The sequence below is a fragment of the Xenia sp. Carnegie-2017 genome, unplaced genomic scaffold, assembly GCF_021976095.1.
Source record: "Xenia sp. Carnegie-2017 unplaced genomic scaffold, XeniaSp_v1 HiC_scaffold_14, whole genome shotgun sequence".
NCBI lineage: Eukaryota > Metazoa > Cnidaria > Anthozoa > Malacalcyonacea > Xeniidae > Xenia > Xenia sp. Carnegie-2017.
In genome coordinates, this window is record NW_025813447.1 from 5,118,657 (window position 1) to 5,133,914 (window position 15,258).

Genomic DNA, 15,258 nt, shown 5'->3' on the forward strand with positions numbered 1-15,258 from the left:
AGTAAGCCGACGGGACGCCGAGAATATTCAGTCGCGCGAAATGACGTCATGTTAGTTTAGAAGTTGTAAAACTGTAGTTGAATATATCTGAGAGAAAGGTATGTGTTAGTGTTATTTTCTAAAAAGGTGGTAAAGGTTGGCAAAGAGGGCATTTAAAGTTTCCATAAAATGGGAAAAGAAAAAGCTGGTCCATTGACGCCGAAAGCAATTAGCAACAGAATAAAAGCCAAGGGTTTGCAAAAATTGAGATGGTATTGTCAAATGTGTCAAAAACAATGTAGAGATGAGGTACATGATTACGTCAAGACTTGTACACTCTTCTTTGATTACTTTTGAAAAAAGCACCAGTGAACATGGTTGATGCTAGGGTGTCAATTGGGCCTGGATTAGTCATAAACTTTATCTTTAATTCGAATTCAATGACTGTTCAAACTTCCTATGTCTCGTGTAAAATGCTCGAGCCACACCGAGTTGAATTGATTGAATTTGTATCTGTCAGATGGTAGAATGCTACCATTCTATTCAAAATGAATTTATTTGCACATTGATGCGTTACACTTGCGAGCAATGATTAAATGTTTCATAAATATACAAAATTTCTTAAATATTACAGATGAAATAAATTGTTTGCATTTTGCTGGCAGGCAGATTTATGCCAAGGGAGGTTTATCATTGTTGCTAGTGTTGTCCAAAAGAACTTGACCAAAGCTGCCTGCCAGCAAACATAAACAGTCCAATTCATGTATTACCTGGTGTTGTAGAATGGTTTCAAATGCCACTGCATGTCAGAATCACATCAACGACAGTTGCTGATATTTGCTGATAATCCAAATAGATTCATTGATTCATTCTCAAAGTAAGGAGAAAAGGACATTTTTGTTTTTGGCCCTTTCATTAGCATAGCTCACACAGGACTAATGACAATCTTAATTTCATCATAGGGAATTTGAAGATGATTTTATGTTGCTACTGAGAAGAAGGTTTGGTAAGATGCAAATAATTAGCAATTTTGGGATTCTGATAAACAACACTAGCAATTTTTCTAGACCTGCAAGAATAAACTTAGCTTAAAATTAATGTGTGATTTTTTAATGACTAAGAATAACTTAGCTTAAATATACAACAGTAATTTTTTAATCTCTAAGATTAAACTTTAAAGCCTAATGTTGTTATACGTACGACATTGACTTTTTCAATCATTCAGATTGAACTTACCTTAACATTATTACCATTAATATACTTCAGTGATTTTCTCAGTCAAAAGTTCTAATAATGTACCTATGACAGAGATGATTTTAATCTGCAATTAGTTAGCAGGTTTCTGTTTACATGAACTAATAAACTTTATTCTGTACAGTGGCGTAGCCAGGATTTTGTGTCAAGGGGGGAGGGTGGCATTTGAAAGGGAGATGGGGCCATAACTGAAGATTGTTTAAACAGTATGATGTAAGTAAAACGTATTATTTTATGTTGGCAATAATTTTGCCTGGGGGGTAAATACAGTACAGCATTTTGTTTTAGTTAAGTTAGTTTCTACTTTCAGTTGCGATCATGCAGCCATCATATTTCTTTGATTACTGCCTATTTATTTTACAACTAGAGAATATATTTTAAATGTACAAGATTAGGTCAATTACAATGTATGGAAGTGGCTGAAAACTTTTTTTTAAAGGTACGCGACGAGTCCATGCCAATGTTGTATATCAGGAATATATTAGTGACAGAAATCATCTTCATATGAATTCCACACAGGTCAGTGAGAGAAATTTTTGTTGAGCTGTTTAGAGTTCCAGAATGTAAATATAAACCAATGCAAAATGCCAGCCAAAATCACGGGAATGCTACGTTTTACATTAAATAACAATATAATAAGTAATATAAAATATATAACATACTATGCAATATAATATACGTACATACATGTGATGTAATATTTGCTTAACTTTCCGCGAAGAGCCTTTTCAGACCCAATGTACAAATATAACAAGACTAAGATTGCTTTGATAAAATATTAGTTTTTTTTCACATTTCTTATGTTAGAAAGATACATGAATACATAAATCCCCTCCTAAAAAAATTAAGATGATCTGCTGTCTCCAAAAATATCAAAAAGAAGGTCAACTTCGATAATTTTTCGTAAGCGCTATACGGCAATGATTTGCCTTCAGCCAGTGCTGGAAACTGAAGTAATTACTCCCCCATCTCCGAAGAAAGCTTTCGAGTTGTAATTTTTGTTTTATCTAGTGGGTAACATTGACAGAGTTTGTGAAATGGTTGGGTCGTGAAGGTAAAGTGCGTTTTAAACTCGAATATACTTGTGACTAGTCTCAATATTGCCTTGAAAAGCGCATTTGCTATGGTGAAAATAGCATTCAAAACAGTTTAATAAACTTGACAGTTCTGCGCCTCCAGGATTTCATAAGGTTTTAAAGTCTTTAATGCAAAACAAACTGAAACTACTGTATACACTGATTTTCATCGTAAATTTATGAAGCAAAAGCTTTGTAACATCAAAGCAACATTAACTGATTTATACCATCCACAAAAACGCAATCATATTTTCTCAACCTTCCTCGGCTTTTGAGTACATTTAGCTAATCAATAAGTAACCTCACTATGCATACTTAAGCATATTTTTCTACGCGAGCGACCATTTACTTGTATGTATCTCTCACTGATTAGGTAAATGTAAAGTGGACAACACTGAGAAAGGATGGTTTATTACGTATATTGATAGAGATCCTGAGACGCTCGCGAGGCAAAAGGTAAGTCGCCCAAGACTTACAAGTAAGTGTTACTTGTAAGTAAGACACACCAAGTAAGCCTAGTTTTCACTACTGACATACGTAAGAACGAGAAAGAAATCAAAGCAAAGCATATTTTCTTAAAGTTGGAGGAAACAAAACAAAAGAAATTTTCTTTTCAATTCTCTTGTTCTCTGATTCTCGAATTTGAATCTTGAGATCGATGTCAAAGGCGGAAATTTTTTACATAGTTCATGAAGATTTTTGTCCGACTAATTTGTTTAATTTTTCTGTTTCAATCACCAGGCATCAGAAAGTAAGGAAAAGATGGAGATGGATGATGATGAGAAAACAGGTACTTCACACGTGGGAGAGTTTTTTTGGTTTTCATTGGTCGTTCAATATTTTTTATTAGTGATTCAACAGTTTTAATTTGTAGCCAAGTTCATTGAAAAACAAATTGAAAGAGAATTAGCAAGGAAACTTGATCAGGTAGTACTATGGGGATTTTTTTTTCATTTGAATGAGAAAATAAAGAATAAATGTAGATTTTGCAGCGCATAGCATAGCGTCTGAGTTCATTTAATAACCTAATAACCTTACACTGTGCATTTTATTTTGTCTGTGTTTCCAACTCAGTTGAAAGTTCTCCTGACAAAGTCGAATCTTAATTCACAATTTCTAAATGCGTTTTTTTCTTTCGAAGATCTCTACCACGTAAATTTTGTCTAAACGAGATTTTGCTTCTGTTTTAGCCTCAATCTTGTCCCACAGAACTGGAAAGAAATGACGAAGACGAGAAAGGTATTGTTTTGTTTGCTCTCTGTGTCGCACCACCAAGAGCACAAGTTGATTTGGTTTTCCGGGATTCAACTTTTGTTTTACTCGAAATAATATATACAGTTGAATCTCTACTTACGGACGCCTCTCAGAAACAGATGCGGCTTTAGTACTCTGTAAAACCTGTGGGCTCTTTTCAAACCTGTGATGCCTTTGTTGAAACTGCGAGTATTGTGGCAAACTTGCGAATCTAGGTCCCACATTAAACCTCGAAGTAAACAAATGATGTTTTGCCGTCTGCTTCAATTCTTTTTAGCATACTTTACGTTTTTGTACGAGCATCAAGAAAATTTGTCATTTTAAAACGTTAGTAATTGTTTTAGCGAGTTGTTATTATGATTGTATGTTGTTTATAATCTCCGTATACTTTGTATGTTTTAGTTAAACTGTACGCAATGAGAACTTATGATGTTTTTGTTGTTTCTCTATTTTACAACCCATATTCACATAGTTTAACAATTTTAAACATTTTCCGTTATGGATGACACATATGTTTTTGAAGTCTGTTGGTGGATGAATTAAACACGAAAAGGACTTCTTATCAAGCAATGATTCATAGACTTATATAATTTACGGAATAAGTATAAAAGCAACACAACAAGTTTTGCCAAATACGAGTGGCTTAAGCCATCTAAAATTACGATAAAAAGGAAAGCATTGTTCAACAATTAGATTGTAAAAATATTTACTGCAGTATTTACGCATAATATGTACAAAAAAGTGAAAAAATCACAGTTTTCCACTGTAGCTTAACATCCGGGAATCGATTTTGCTCCACAAAAAAACGCATACTATATTTTGAACTATAGATTATAATACGATGCCACCTCTAGTCTTATTTATAATCTCTATAACCTGGAAAAATTTAGAAAAAACCTGCAAGTACTTTGTTAGACCTGCAAGTACTTAGTTAAATCTTTAAGTACTTAGTTAAACCTGCTAGTATATTGTTATATTAGAAAATTATGGGTGTCAATAGCTTCTGCCATTCAGTTTTTAGATTCAATAGCTTCTGCCATTCAGTTTTTGTATCTTCGTTATAATAAAGTGTTGATATTTTGTGTTTCAGTTACTCTTAATCTGAACTTGAAATCTGACAAAGAGAAAGAAATGCCGAAACCGTTGAGGTTGAATTTCCATATTACAGAGTGAATAATTTAAACTAACCCCACACCCCTCCCAGTCAATCGTGTCTTCATCAGGAGTGGTCTGATGTTAAAAATAGAGTCCTTACATACTACAGTGTACGTAGGGTATTCGTCAAGACTGATCTGTTGTTAAATGTTTATATCAGGAGTGATCTGATGTTGAAACTTGAATTCTTATACCCTCCAGTCAAATGTCTTCTAAAGAGTGATCTGATGTTGAAACTTGAGTTCTTATATATACTCCTTTTTGCGGCTGACAAAGAATCACTGTTATTTACTTTTATTTTAGCAAAGCTGGCAATTCAAATCCATTTGTAAAACTCGATAAGACCAAGGAGAAAGACAGCAAAAAGAAGGAAAAAGAATCGTGAGTTAAAGTTCAGTCTTATTAGGTTGAGTGCAGCTTAGGACATTCATGATAAACATGCTTATTTTCTGTTCTTGTTTATGTTTCTGATATATTTTATAACAGACAGAAACGTAAATCGGCTCTTGATGAAATCATGCAGGTATTATGCTTTCTATTTTCTTCACATCAATCATTTTCCTTCATTTGCTTGAGCTCCTGCGATAAACAACAGCATCGTCAATGTATTGCCCATTTGCAAAGTTTTGCAATCATAACCAAACTACAGTCGAACCTGTCGTCAGGGCGAAACTAGAACTTTAAGTGTGTGTGTTTGTGTATGTGGGGAGGGAAGAATGCTCATATATTCAGCTCAGCTTGACTGATTTGCATTGTTAGCGATTATAGTTTCAAAAGAAATTAGCAAGGGGAGCTGAATATATGAATAATCACCCCCACCAAACGTTCAAGTTTCGCCATTGCAGGTAAGCGGTCATGTGACAATGCTCCAAACTCAATTTTCCAAGCTCCCAAACTTAATTATTAAACAGTATTTAACAGTCGAGTGACATTATATATAGTCTCTAATTTCTAGATTAAACTTATAAACAATTAATAGTTTACATATAGCTTTAGTTTAATTATTCGTTTTGTGTATATGGAAGTATGTTGCTGTTTATTTCAAATTTTATTTGCATTAGATCTTCAATGCTGTATTATTGTTGTGACATTGGTACGATAGATTATGTTGTCTGTTTTAAGGAAGAGGAGGCAAAGAAAGCAAAAAGGAAATTTGAGGAAGGACAATTGGTTAATGAAGGTACTCAAACAATTACAGAATCATACATCGAGCCGCTATCGCGTGCGCCAGCGGTTTGCGCTAGAATAAATTAAACTCATTGAAGTGAATATAACTGGAATGAAACCTTTTCCTATAATTTTGAAGCCGCTTTCTCCCCAGTCTTCAAAACGCACACGTTCGAACAATTTCTTTTTAAAACGCATCGCTGAGACTTCATTTCAGTGAAATAAATCATTTTTATATTATTAACCCACGCGAAGGGTTAAAGGCAAAAGCAAAGGAGCATGAGAAATGCAAATGTCCACAGGACACTGAACTCATTTGAAGGAATAAATATTACTTAAAGCCCAACGACTTTGTCTTAGCCTACAGGCCTCGTAATTAGTATTTCGCCTCTCGTCTCGACATGAAATGATAACAATGATTGACAAATAGAATCTTCGCGCGTGCAGAGCACGTGGTTTGCTGATTTATCCAATTTTATTAATGTTTAGCTACTGGCCTTGTACGTTTTTCTTTTCAAGTCGATGTTTCTTTGGTAGGGAATCGTGGTGAAAGTTATGCATAAAAACTAGGAGAGAAATATTACAAAAAGAAAGCGGTTGTTACGGTATGATTATGCTTGCCGTTAAAGTTTATGTGTCATGATGTCGCGTTTTGGCTGTCCATTTTCCATACTCGCGGACGTTTTGAAAAGTTTTGTCTAATTTACAGGAAGTAAAAGATGTTTTTACCGGTATTGTGAAAATGCTGGACAGTGGAGATGTTTTGAAAATTGATCAAACGTATTTGGAAACGGTCATTCCCGCATTAGGTAAGCACTATGTCCAATTTGATGTGGAATAAGCACTCCATTTTTATACGATATATGTCCGTTATCCGTATAGGTCATAGTATAGTTTTGAGTGCAATTACAGCTGAACATGCATGAGTGAGTTTTCAAAGACCGCAGCAAAATAGCACTGAAGAACGAGGACTATTTGCAGTCTTTAAAACCCACCAGTTTAAAACATTCACTCAAAACAGTACTTGCTGTTTTGTTTCTATTCTTTGCATTCTTATGTAATACTTGAATTTCAAACGATTGCAATCGTTGAAATCTGTGAAAATCTTAGTAAAAGATCGGGCTGACTTCACCATTGAAAATATATTTAATATACAGCTAAACATTTTCACCCTTATTTATTTCCTATTGGCTCTTCTTATTTATCTCCCTGTTTTCTCCCCTTATTTATTTCCTTCCTATCCTTATTTATCTACAATTTTATCCTTATCTATCAACATCTCTTATCCTTATTTATCTACCTGTCTTGTCCTTATTTATTTCCTTCTTATCTTTATTTAACTTCCTCTGTTATCGTTATTTATCTATTTACTTAAGTCATCATATACTTTATGGGTCAAACAAGAATTCTGACACATGGCAAGGCGTGACTAATTTTACTGGGATTTTACTCCTCCCCAACCACTTAGCTACGTCAGGTGCTTAATTTAGCATGAACAGTGATTTGTAATAAGTTGCTGTTTAAGTTCTCAGTTGAAGCAATTAACATTTTTGTGCAGTGTTTATACTTTACGAAACGAGCGTTTTCTATTTTTTGCGTCACTTCCTGTGCAGAGTCACCTACTTTTAGGCCCGAAAAACCCAATAAGATGAAATTTTCGACCTATCTAATATATTACAAAAGTTCGTAAAATGGATTTAACTATCTAAAGAGGTTATTTCCCTGACCCTGATATATGGGCACTTTAAATTATTGCAGTATTGAAGAAAGTGGACGTTTCATGCATTTTCATCTGCAGTAAGCACCAGTTTTGTATACATGCATATGTGTTTATCAAAGTAAATGTTTGGTTAACTGAAGATATATTTCTTACCGAGTGAGGCTCAACAATATTTTTTGTAAGAACATGGATGTGATGTTTCATTTTTCAGGTAGATCAGTGTTGATATTAAATGGTCGTTATAGAGAATGAAGGGACATTACGTGATTTGGACGAGAAATCCTTCAGTGTCTCGGTCGAGTTGACGGAGGTAGTTCAATATTGTTTCAAGTTACTGTCGTTTCAGTGGTGAAACTGGAATGCTAATCGCGGGGAGAGGTGAATATTTCTACATTTAGTTCAGCCCTATTGATTTCTTTTCCAATTAAAATTGTTTTCAAAAAAAACAGTCGGGCAGAGAGAGCTGAATAAACGAATATTCTCCCCCCCTCCCCAATTAACGGTTTAGTTTCACCCCTTGTCGTTTTAGAACATATTTTTTTCCCCGTTGACCAAGTAATTCTGTTATGAAGGTGTTTATTGTGTTTGCACTGGTTAATGTAAACTCAGCTATAGACCAATCAGTGCAAGCGTTATGTTAAAGCTCAGTGCAAGCGTTATGTTAAAGCTCACCAAATGTTTGATTTAAATAAAGTTAGGTTTTCCGCGAAATCTAGGCTACTGTAGTCGTTCCGTTCGAATCGCACCTCCTAGTCATATGTTTTGAGGATGTGTATTATTTAAGAAATAAAAACGTTTACTGTCTTTGCACAGGCTTATATGCCAACCGAGGAGACCTTTGGGAGAATTTGAGAGCAGATCAGCAAGCGCAAGACCGAAGGTCGAGGGTCGCACCTGCTCCTGCACGAAAACATCTTTTATTTCTTTTATAATAACAAAATGTGAAAAAAGACAGACAAACGTTTCAATTTTTCCCCTTAAATGTATTCCTGATTGATTTGCAAATTCTGTTTGTTTCATTGTTTTGATTGGTTGAGGTCAGATCGGTTTTAACAGGATCGTTCAAACACACCTATAGACCAATCAGCGCACGCGTTTTATTGTGTTTATTTTTTGATACATATTAGGGTGAACATCGGGGACGAATCGTCAACAAACTCCCTTATGAAGACATCTCCAAGTTGGAATTGTAACGACTCTCAATTACTCTCAATCACGTATGTACAGTTTATGTATTTATAGTTCCGACCGGGTGAATGGCAAAAGGCTATTTGAACTGGAAAAGATTGTTTTTTGAAAAAAAGGCTACTTAAAAATGACAGTTTTTGACTGATACTCTCAAATTCTTCTACAAGTGTCGTTTCATGAAAGAAAATAGCGACAAACTTGGCAAAAACCGATCGCCATTTGCCGATGGAAGGTGAAAGCAGTTGGAAGTTAAAAATAATTGTAACGTAATTTGATCTCCATATAAAGTATTTGAAAAATAGTTTATCTCGCGTTTCGAAGCTGTCGAACAAGACTGCGAACCACGAACAAATTCACTTCGGAGTTTATAGTTGTCAAAAAATGAAAAAAGTTGGTTTGGCATTGCAAGCGCTTTCTGGATTTCAATGCGAAGGTCAAGCTCGTATCTGTCAGAGAAATGTGACAAACTACAAATGGTTGCTCGGCAAGTGTCGTTTGTTGAGAGAATGGTCGAAATATCCTTGTATTATTTTGAAATATCGATAAGACGATGCATTCATGCGGCTGAAAACATATAGCTTTATTCAGATTTACCGTCATTTCTACTAGATGTATTGAAAAGAAAAGATTTTGAAACTTGCAAAGACACATTTGACTGAACACCTCATGAAAAGTAAATTTACCCCTTAGATATATTGTTATGAATTCTACATGAATGAAACCCGGAAAACTCACGTTATTTATTGTCATTCTTTTGTCCTTTTTAATTAAATACAACGATGTGCACACCAATCTGCATTGACTATATTCTCTCTTCCTTTGATTTATCATTGACGTAATCCATATTTGTTGTTACTGCCCTTCAAATTGTTGTCAAAATACAGGAAGAAAGAACAGGCACAATATTTTGGATGAGAACTAGCGATGATTATAGATAAAAATTAATACCGCGTTTGTGTTGGTGGGAGTGGTGGATGGTGGGGGGAAGAGGAGCGTAAATTTTATCATCCGCCCAATTGCTGCTCTATATTTGCCCCTGGGGATAAGGCCATGGGCGAAAGCAGAAGGCTATTTTGTGGGGGAAGGAAGTTTATATTCATGTATTCAGTCTGCTCTAAGGCGAGTGGGAAGGCAGGATCAAATTCTTGAAACGAATACACTCAAAGAGATAACGTCAGTGCTATCGTCCGGGGACTGAATGTGTGGGCAACTCGTAGTTAGTAATGAAAATGTTTGTCCTTCATGTGATCTTTCAATGTGGAATGATCATCAAATATCTTTTGCACCGTGCAAGAAAATTTACCGTTTTTTTCGTGAATCTTCACGTGCTGTTTGAGATTCGACTTCTTGTTAAAATGACGACCGCACGTCTCGCAGCAAAATGGTCGCTCGCCCGAATGGACGAACATGTGATTGCGCAAATTTCCCCTCTGGTGAAAACCTTTGCCGCACGTGTGGCATACGTGCTGCTTGCATGCGCTGTGCGTGCGCATGCATCTTTAACGTGGAAGAGCGATTAAAGTTTTCTGGCATTTGTGTGGTTTTTCGTTTGTATGAATTATCTTATGTCGACACAACGTGCTCGACAGACGAAAGCCTTTCCCACAAATGTTGCAAACAAACGGATATTCCTTTGTGTGAACTGGCATTTTCACGTGAATGCTGAATGTATAGTAAGTTTTGAAGTGTTTCCCACACTGCTTACACTGGTAGTTAAACTTTTCCCTACATTTTACAGCTTCCTCTGGGCTGTTCTTGCCCCAGTCCTCTTTATGAGTATTTTTGAGTATCTGTAATTTTTCCACTTCGATTTTCGCGTTTTCCATATTTTGCATCATATTACCTGCTAAAGTTTGCATTTCTTTGCCTGTCTCGTTCACTTTGTCTGTAAAATTTTCATCGAATTCCTTATGATAACTTGGTTTTTCTCTTCCATCTACCGCGAGTTTAGAGGTTGGAAAAGCTTTTCGTGGTGGGACCTTTGTGTGACTTTGTGCATTGTTTCGCACGTTAATGATTTGATAACAACTTTTTGCTGAGCTCTTGTTTCTTGTTTTGGTGTTTGTCGTGTTTCCGTCCCTGTTTGCATATGAAACATCCCGCTTGATGAGATCGATATGAAAACCTTTTACATCATCGACTTCTAGGAAATCGCGAATTTTTCTACTGGGCGTGATACGCCGCTTTTTTCGTTGCAAAAACTTTTTTCTTTGTTCTGTTTCGTTTTCTTTCCGCGTTTGATTAAAACAAACGGTGTCTTTAGATTCCTCATGGAAGGCTCTTCTGACACATTGTTTTGTTATTTTTACCAGTACAGTTGTGTCGTTTTGAATGGATTCATTAGCAAGGGATGTTAAGATATGAGCATAGTTCAGTTGCTCCATTCGTTTGCGATGCGTTTCGCAAAATTTTCATCTTGCAAGAAAGCGCAGAGTTTGACTTGGGAGAATTTTGAAGAGCGTTCCGACTGCCATTTTGGACGTCTTTATTTGACTTCATATTCTATAGTAAAGAGGAAAAATCTATCGGTGAAAAAGTTGGATGCTGCATCGCGAGTTACATAAATTTTCACCATTAATTTTATTTCGGCTTACAATTTTTTTCTCCGTGTTCTGTAACCAAAAACTATAGAATTTCTTGTTGGCCTATCACTGCAGTTTTCTTTCCATTTAGAAACTTTTGTGGTAAGATTCCAATGACAGAACGAAAGAATTTTTTCGAGAGCGAGTTTCACTGAAAGTAGAGCTCTTTGCGCATGCTCTATGCATGCACCTACTTCATAATTGATGAACTCATTTTGTTGCTATTTAAATAGTATTATGTCTTACTTCATATTCACTTTGATACTCTGGCTGAAATGTAATAGATGAACTTGCCTTTTTTTACACACGGTGACCAGACTTAGCTCCTGCATGCAGTATCGCTTGGCTTTGTTTTTGTTTCCAAGGATATATAGTTGTCAAGTGGTGTACTCTAACGTTGCAAAACATCGTAAAGGCTGTTGCTTGTTGGCATCTTCAAACTTACCTCTTCGATAATAAAATTTTAATTACGATAATTTTATAAATCTTGCTTTTCCTTCTTCCACGTATCGTTGGGGCAGTTGTATTCGGATGTCATAAACGTCGACTGTTCTTTGTCCACTCCGCTGCGCTTTGCTTGAACTCTAATGTATTATCATCTGTCGAGAGCTCGTGCTGTAATCCTAAATTAACTTTTTAAACATTTATAGAATTGCGCTTTGAATTGCAAACGAGGACGCGGGCCCAATGATATTGCTGCGTTTTGCTTTGAGTATGAAATTGTCAGATGTTAATTTATTTTGTCACCTGCCACTCAATTTATGCACTCGTACAAACTGCTTTAGTTTGCTTGACAGATGGTCCACTCTTGGCGTGGTTTGTCCCATTTACTTTACATTAAGTGTCATTTTCAAAATAAATCATGCTTCTTTCTGGAAAAGGAATACTTGATGCCAGTCACCAATTACAACGTCTACATAAAGATAACCTCACGCTTTTGTCATCTTTTTATGTTTTTCGACGCTGTCTGTTCGCCGACTCACTGTTAAGCGCAGCTTTTGTTGTAATAAATTACCGGTTGTTTTTTCACATTGTTTAAAAATTGGTTCATAAATCATAATATGAATTTCCCGCGTTAACCATTTACGAAATTCATTGCTAACAATAGTTCGTTTCTTGTTCGGCAGCTCGGCTGTCATTCGGCGTCATTACATCGACTGCATGCAATGTTGACAATGTGATAGAAAACCATATGTATAGGCGAAACATCGATGACTTCAATCTTAGCGGTAGTCATCTTCAGAGTCAAAAGAGTCATTTTGACTCTTCAGAGTCATTTTGAATCTGAAGATGACTACCGCTAAGGTTGTCGAAACGTCAGTCAACAACAACGAAAACAGTCCTTCTCAGGACTATAGCAACCTGGACGATCGACATTTACAAACATGTAGCGATACTCCGGGGTTCAAACCATTTACTTTATTACGAAGTAAAATATTCTCGAATGATTTTAGAATGACTAACGAGCTAACGAGCTTGCAGGGCCGTTCGTTGGGGTTGTCTGGGAGCAAACGCCCAAAAATTGATTGTGTCCATAGCATCTCAATTTCTTTGAACGGCCTTGCGAGCTTGAATTTACTAATGCAAGATGAAATCTTTAACACTACATATAATTAAAAATTGCCGTATTACAGTCATCCTTTGCAGACCTCGTGGCTAAATGCTATGGTAACTAAATCTAAGACCGTTGACATTTCCGCTTCGCAAAAAGGTGATTTTCGTCTTCCTTGCTGTCGTAATAAGAGATCAACAGCTGAATCTTTTGATTCTTTTGTATTCCTCCAAGATGAGTGCATCATTTAGCTTTGGCTCAAGCATACGTACCTTAAGCTGTACATTCCACTTCTATATTTTCTACCGCTCCCCTTTCCCCATGGCCATTCATCGAAATCTAAACTTTTCTTTATGATTCTGTGTAAAATCAGCAAATGAAATAAGATCTAGGCATTCAAATCAAACCTAACTTCTTGCATCATCGAGGTTTTCAATTGCTCAGAAAGTTCAACATTGGCTGTTTTAGATGGGGTTTCATCATCATACCAAGTTTCTTTACTACCACAGTATAACCTGTATTATAATATATATTGAGATATTCTCGACTGCGATTTGTTGATTGCAGTGCAGTTTATCTGTAATTGCACTGTAGAAAGTATAATTGCACTGTAAATACTGTAACCTGATTGGCTGAAAAGCAGTGACAAACAAACTTCTTTTCAATTTAGAACAAAAACATGGCGGCAGTTGTATGAAAACAAAGATTTCCACAATTGCAATCGCTTGAAATTCAAGATATACAAGAAAATGCAAAGAATAAAACAAAACAGGAAGAAATTTTTTCTGGCAAATGTTTTTAACAGTAAGGCTGCGTAACGAGTGTTTTCTGAAACGATAAAGAGAAACAAAACGAGACAGAGCTAGACGGTACAGTCGAGGAATATCTCAAAATTACGGCCAAACATGCACTCGTGAGTTTTTTAAAGACTGCAAAAGCTGTATTTGATCCATGCTCGCTCTTTGATCGAGCATAATGTACATAAACCGATGATGAAACGGCTTGATATTAATTACTTTAGAATTTTTCTTCTTTTAACTGCACGCACAAAATGACCCTTTCAGCAAAAATTTTTGATTGCGTGAAACTCAGAGTTGCCTGAAGATCGCTCTACGACGTGAAACTCCGAGTAGCGACAGCAAAAACTTGTCGATTTTATTTCCTTTTATATATATATATAAGTTTGAAAATTTGTAATCCAGGCATTTAATACATAAAAGATAAAAGTTTCTCCGGATTTTAAGTGATTTTTATTGAGCTTTCGACTCGTTGCTTCGAGCCTTCATCAGAATGAGGATATTTATTTACACGTGCTTTTTAGCTTGGAGACGTTTAGAGCGTCTAATTGGATTAGTGGGTGGATCAATGTGATTGGATGGGGTGAAATGCGTTGCCATGGGTTTTGGTGTATTGTGAATATGATTGGTGTTAATAATATTAGAGTGTAGTGTTTTAGTTTTGGTGTTGTTTGTAGTTTTTTTGTCCTTTTTCTTTAGTTGTGAGTATATGATGGGTATGTCGATATGTCGTGTAAATAAATATCACGTGTAAATAAATATTCTCATTCTGATGAAGGCTCGAAGCAACGAGTCGAAAGCTCAATAAAAATCACTTAAAATCCGGAGAAACTTTTATCTTTTATGTATATACCAATTTTCAAATATATATATATATATATATATATATATATAAGTGTATATACAATGTGCCCTCCCGTTATCACCATATTAAAATGGCGACTCCTGCACTTGGGACACAGGACGTACGGTTACACATTGTATGGATTGTATTGTAGAGTCACCACAGTGCTCAAACCTATAAAGGTGAGCTTTGCATATCGCGAACACGGTGAACGTCTCCATATGAGACTCTCTACACATATATATATATATATAATGGGATTTTGTGATATATCGCAAACAAAATCGCACGGATAGAGTGCTCAATGCCACGGCAGAGCGGTATAATTTTCGATGAATAAATTACGAATTTCCGGGAATAAATTTCGATGAAGTAATTCGTGGTTTATTTTATTTTCAATTATATATATATATATATATATATATATATATATTGAAAATTGGTAACCCAGGCATATTATGATAATGATAAGGATTCTCCAAACGTTACAAAATCTTTGTAAATAATATATTGTCACATTCTGACGAGCACCGAGTTGAAAGCAATAAAAAATTTAAAACAAATCCAGAGAATCCTTATCATTATCATATATATATATATATATATATATATATTTGAAAATTGGTAACCCAGGCATATTATGATAATGATAAGGATTCTCTGGATTTTATTTTGAAATTTTTATTAAGC

The 15,258-nt window shown here is 35.5% G+C and overlaps 2 protein-coding genes across 3 annotated transcripts; one reads left to right on the forward strand and one right to left on the reverse strand.

Annotated features, from left to right (window-relative positions):
- Window position 1: 1 nt before the first annotated feature.
- On the forward strand, window positions 2-9,585 carry LOC124433748 (DNA/RNA-binding protein KIN17-like). Its single transcript, XM_046983526.1, is given in 19 exon segments — window positions 2-288; window positions 762-856; window positions 942-985; window positions 1,673-1,752; window positions 2,245-2,287; window positions 2,683-2,765; window positions 3,051-3,099; window positions 3,184-3,236; window positions 3,500-3,548; window positions 4,654-4,711; window positions 5,022-5,099; window positions 5,182-5,241; window positions 5,841-5,898; window positions 6,423-6,444; window positions 6,447-6,490; window positions 6,595-6,694; window positions 7,817-7,853; window positions 7,855-7,915; window positions 8,733-9,585. Coding segments are annotated over 19 exon segments (1,200 nt in total). The 5' UTR covers window positions 2-168; the 3' UTR covers window positions 8,799-9,585.
- On the reverse strand, window positions 9,353-11,947 carry LOC124433749 (zinc finger protein 90-like). Of its 2 annotated transcripts, none has more exons than XM_046983528.1 (2): window positions 11,821-11,947; window positions 9,353-11,295 (listed from the first exon to the last, which is right to left on the reverse strand). In XM_046983528.1, the coding sequence occupies exon 2, from the start codon at window positions 11,175-11,177 to the stop codon at window positions 10,293-10,295; it is 885 nt and encodes a 294-aa protein (XP_046839484.1). In that variant the 5' UTR covers window positions 11,178-11,295; window positions 11,821-11,947; the 3' UTR covers window positions 9,353-10,292. The 2 variants fall into 2 exon arrangements, with proteins under 2 accessions (XP_046839484.1, XP_046839483.1); XM_046983527.1 differs by lacking the exon at window positions 11,821-11,947 and adding an exon at window positions 11,388-11,539.
- Between the last annotated feature and the right edge of the window lie 3,311 nt (window positions 11,948-15,258).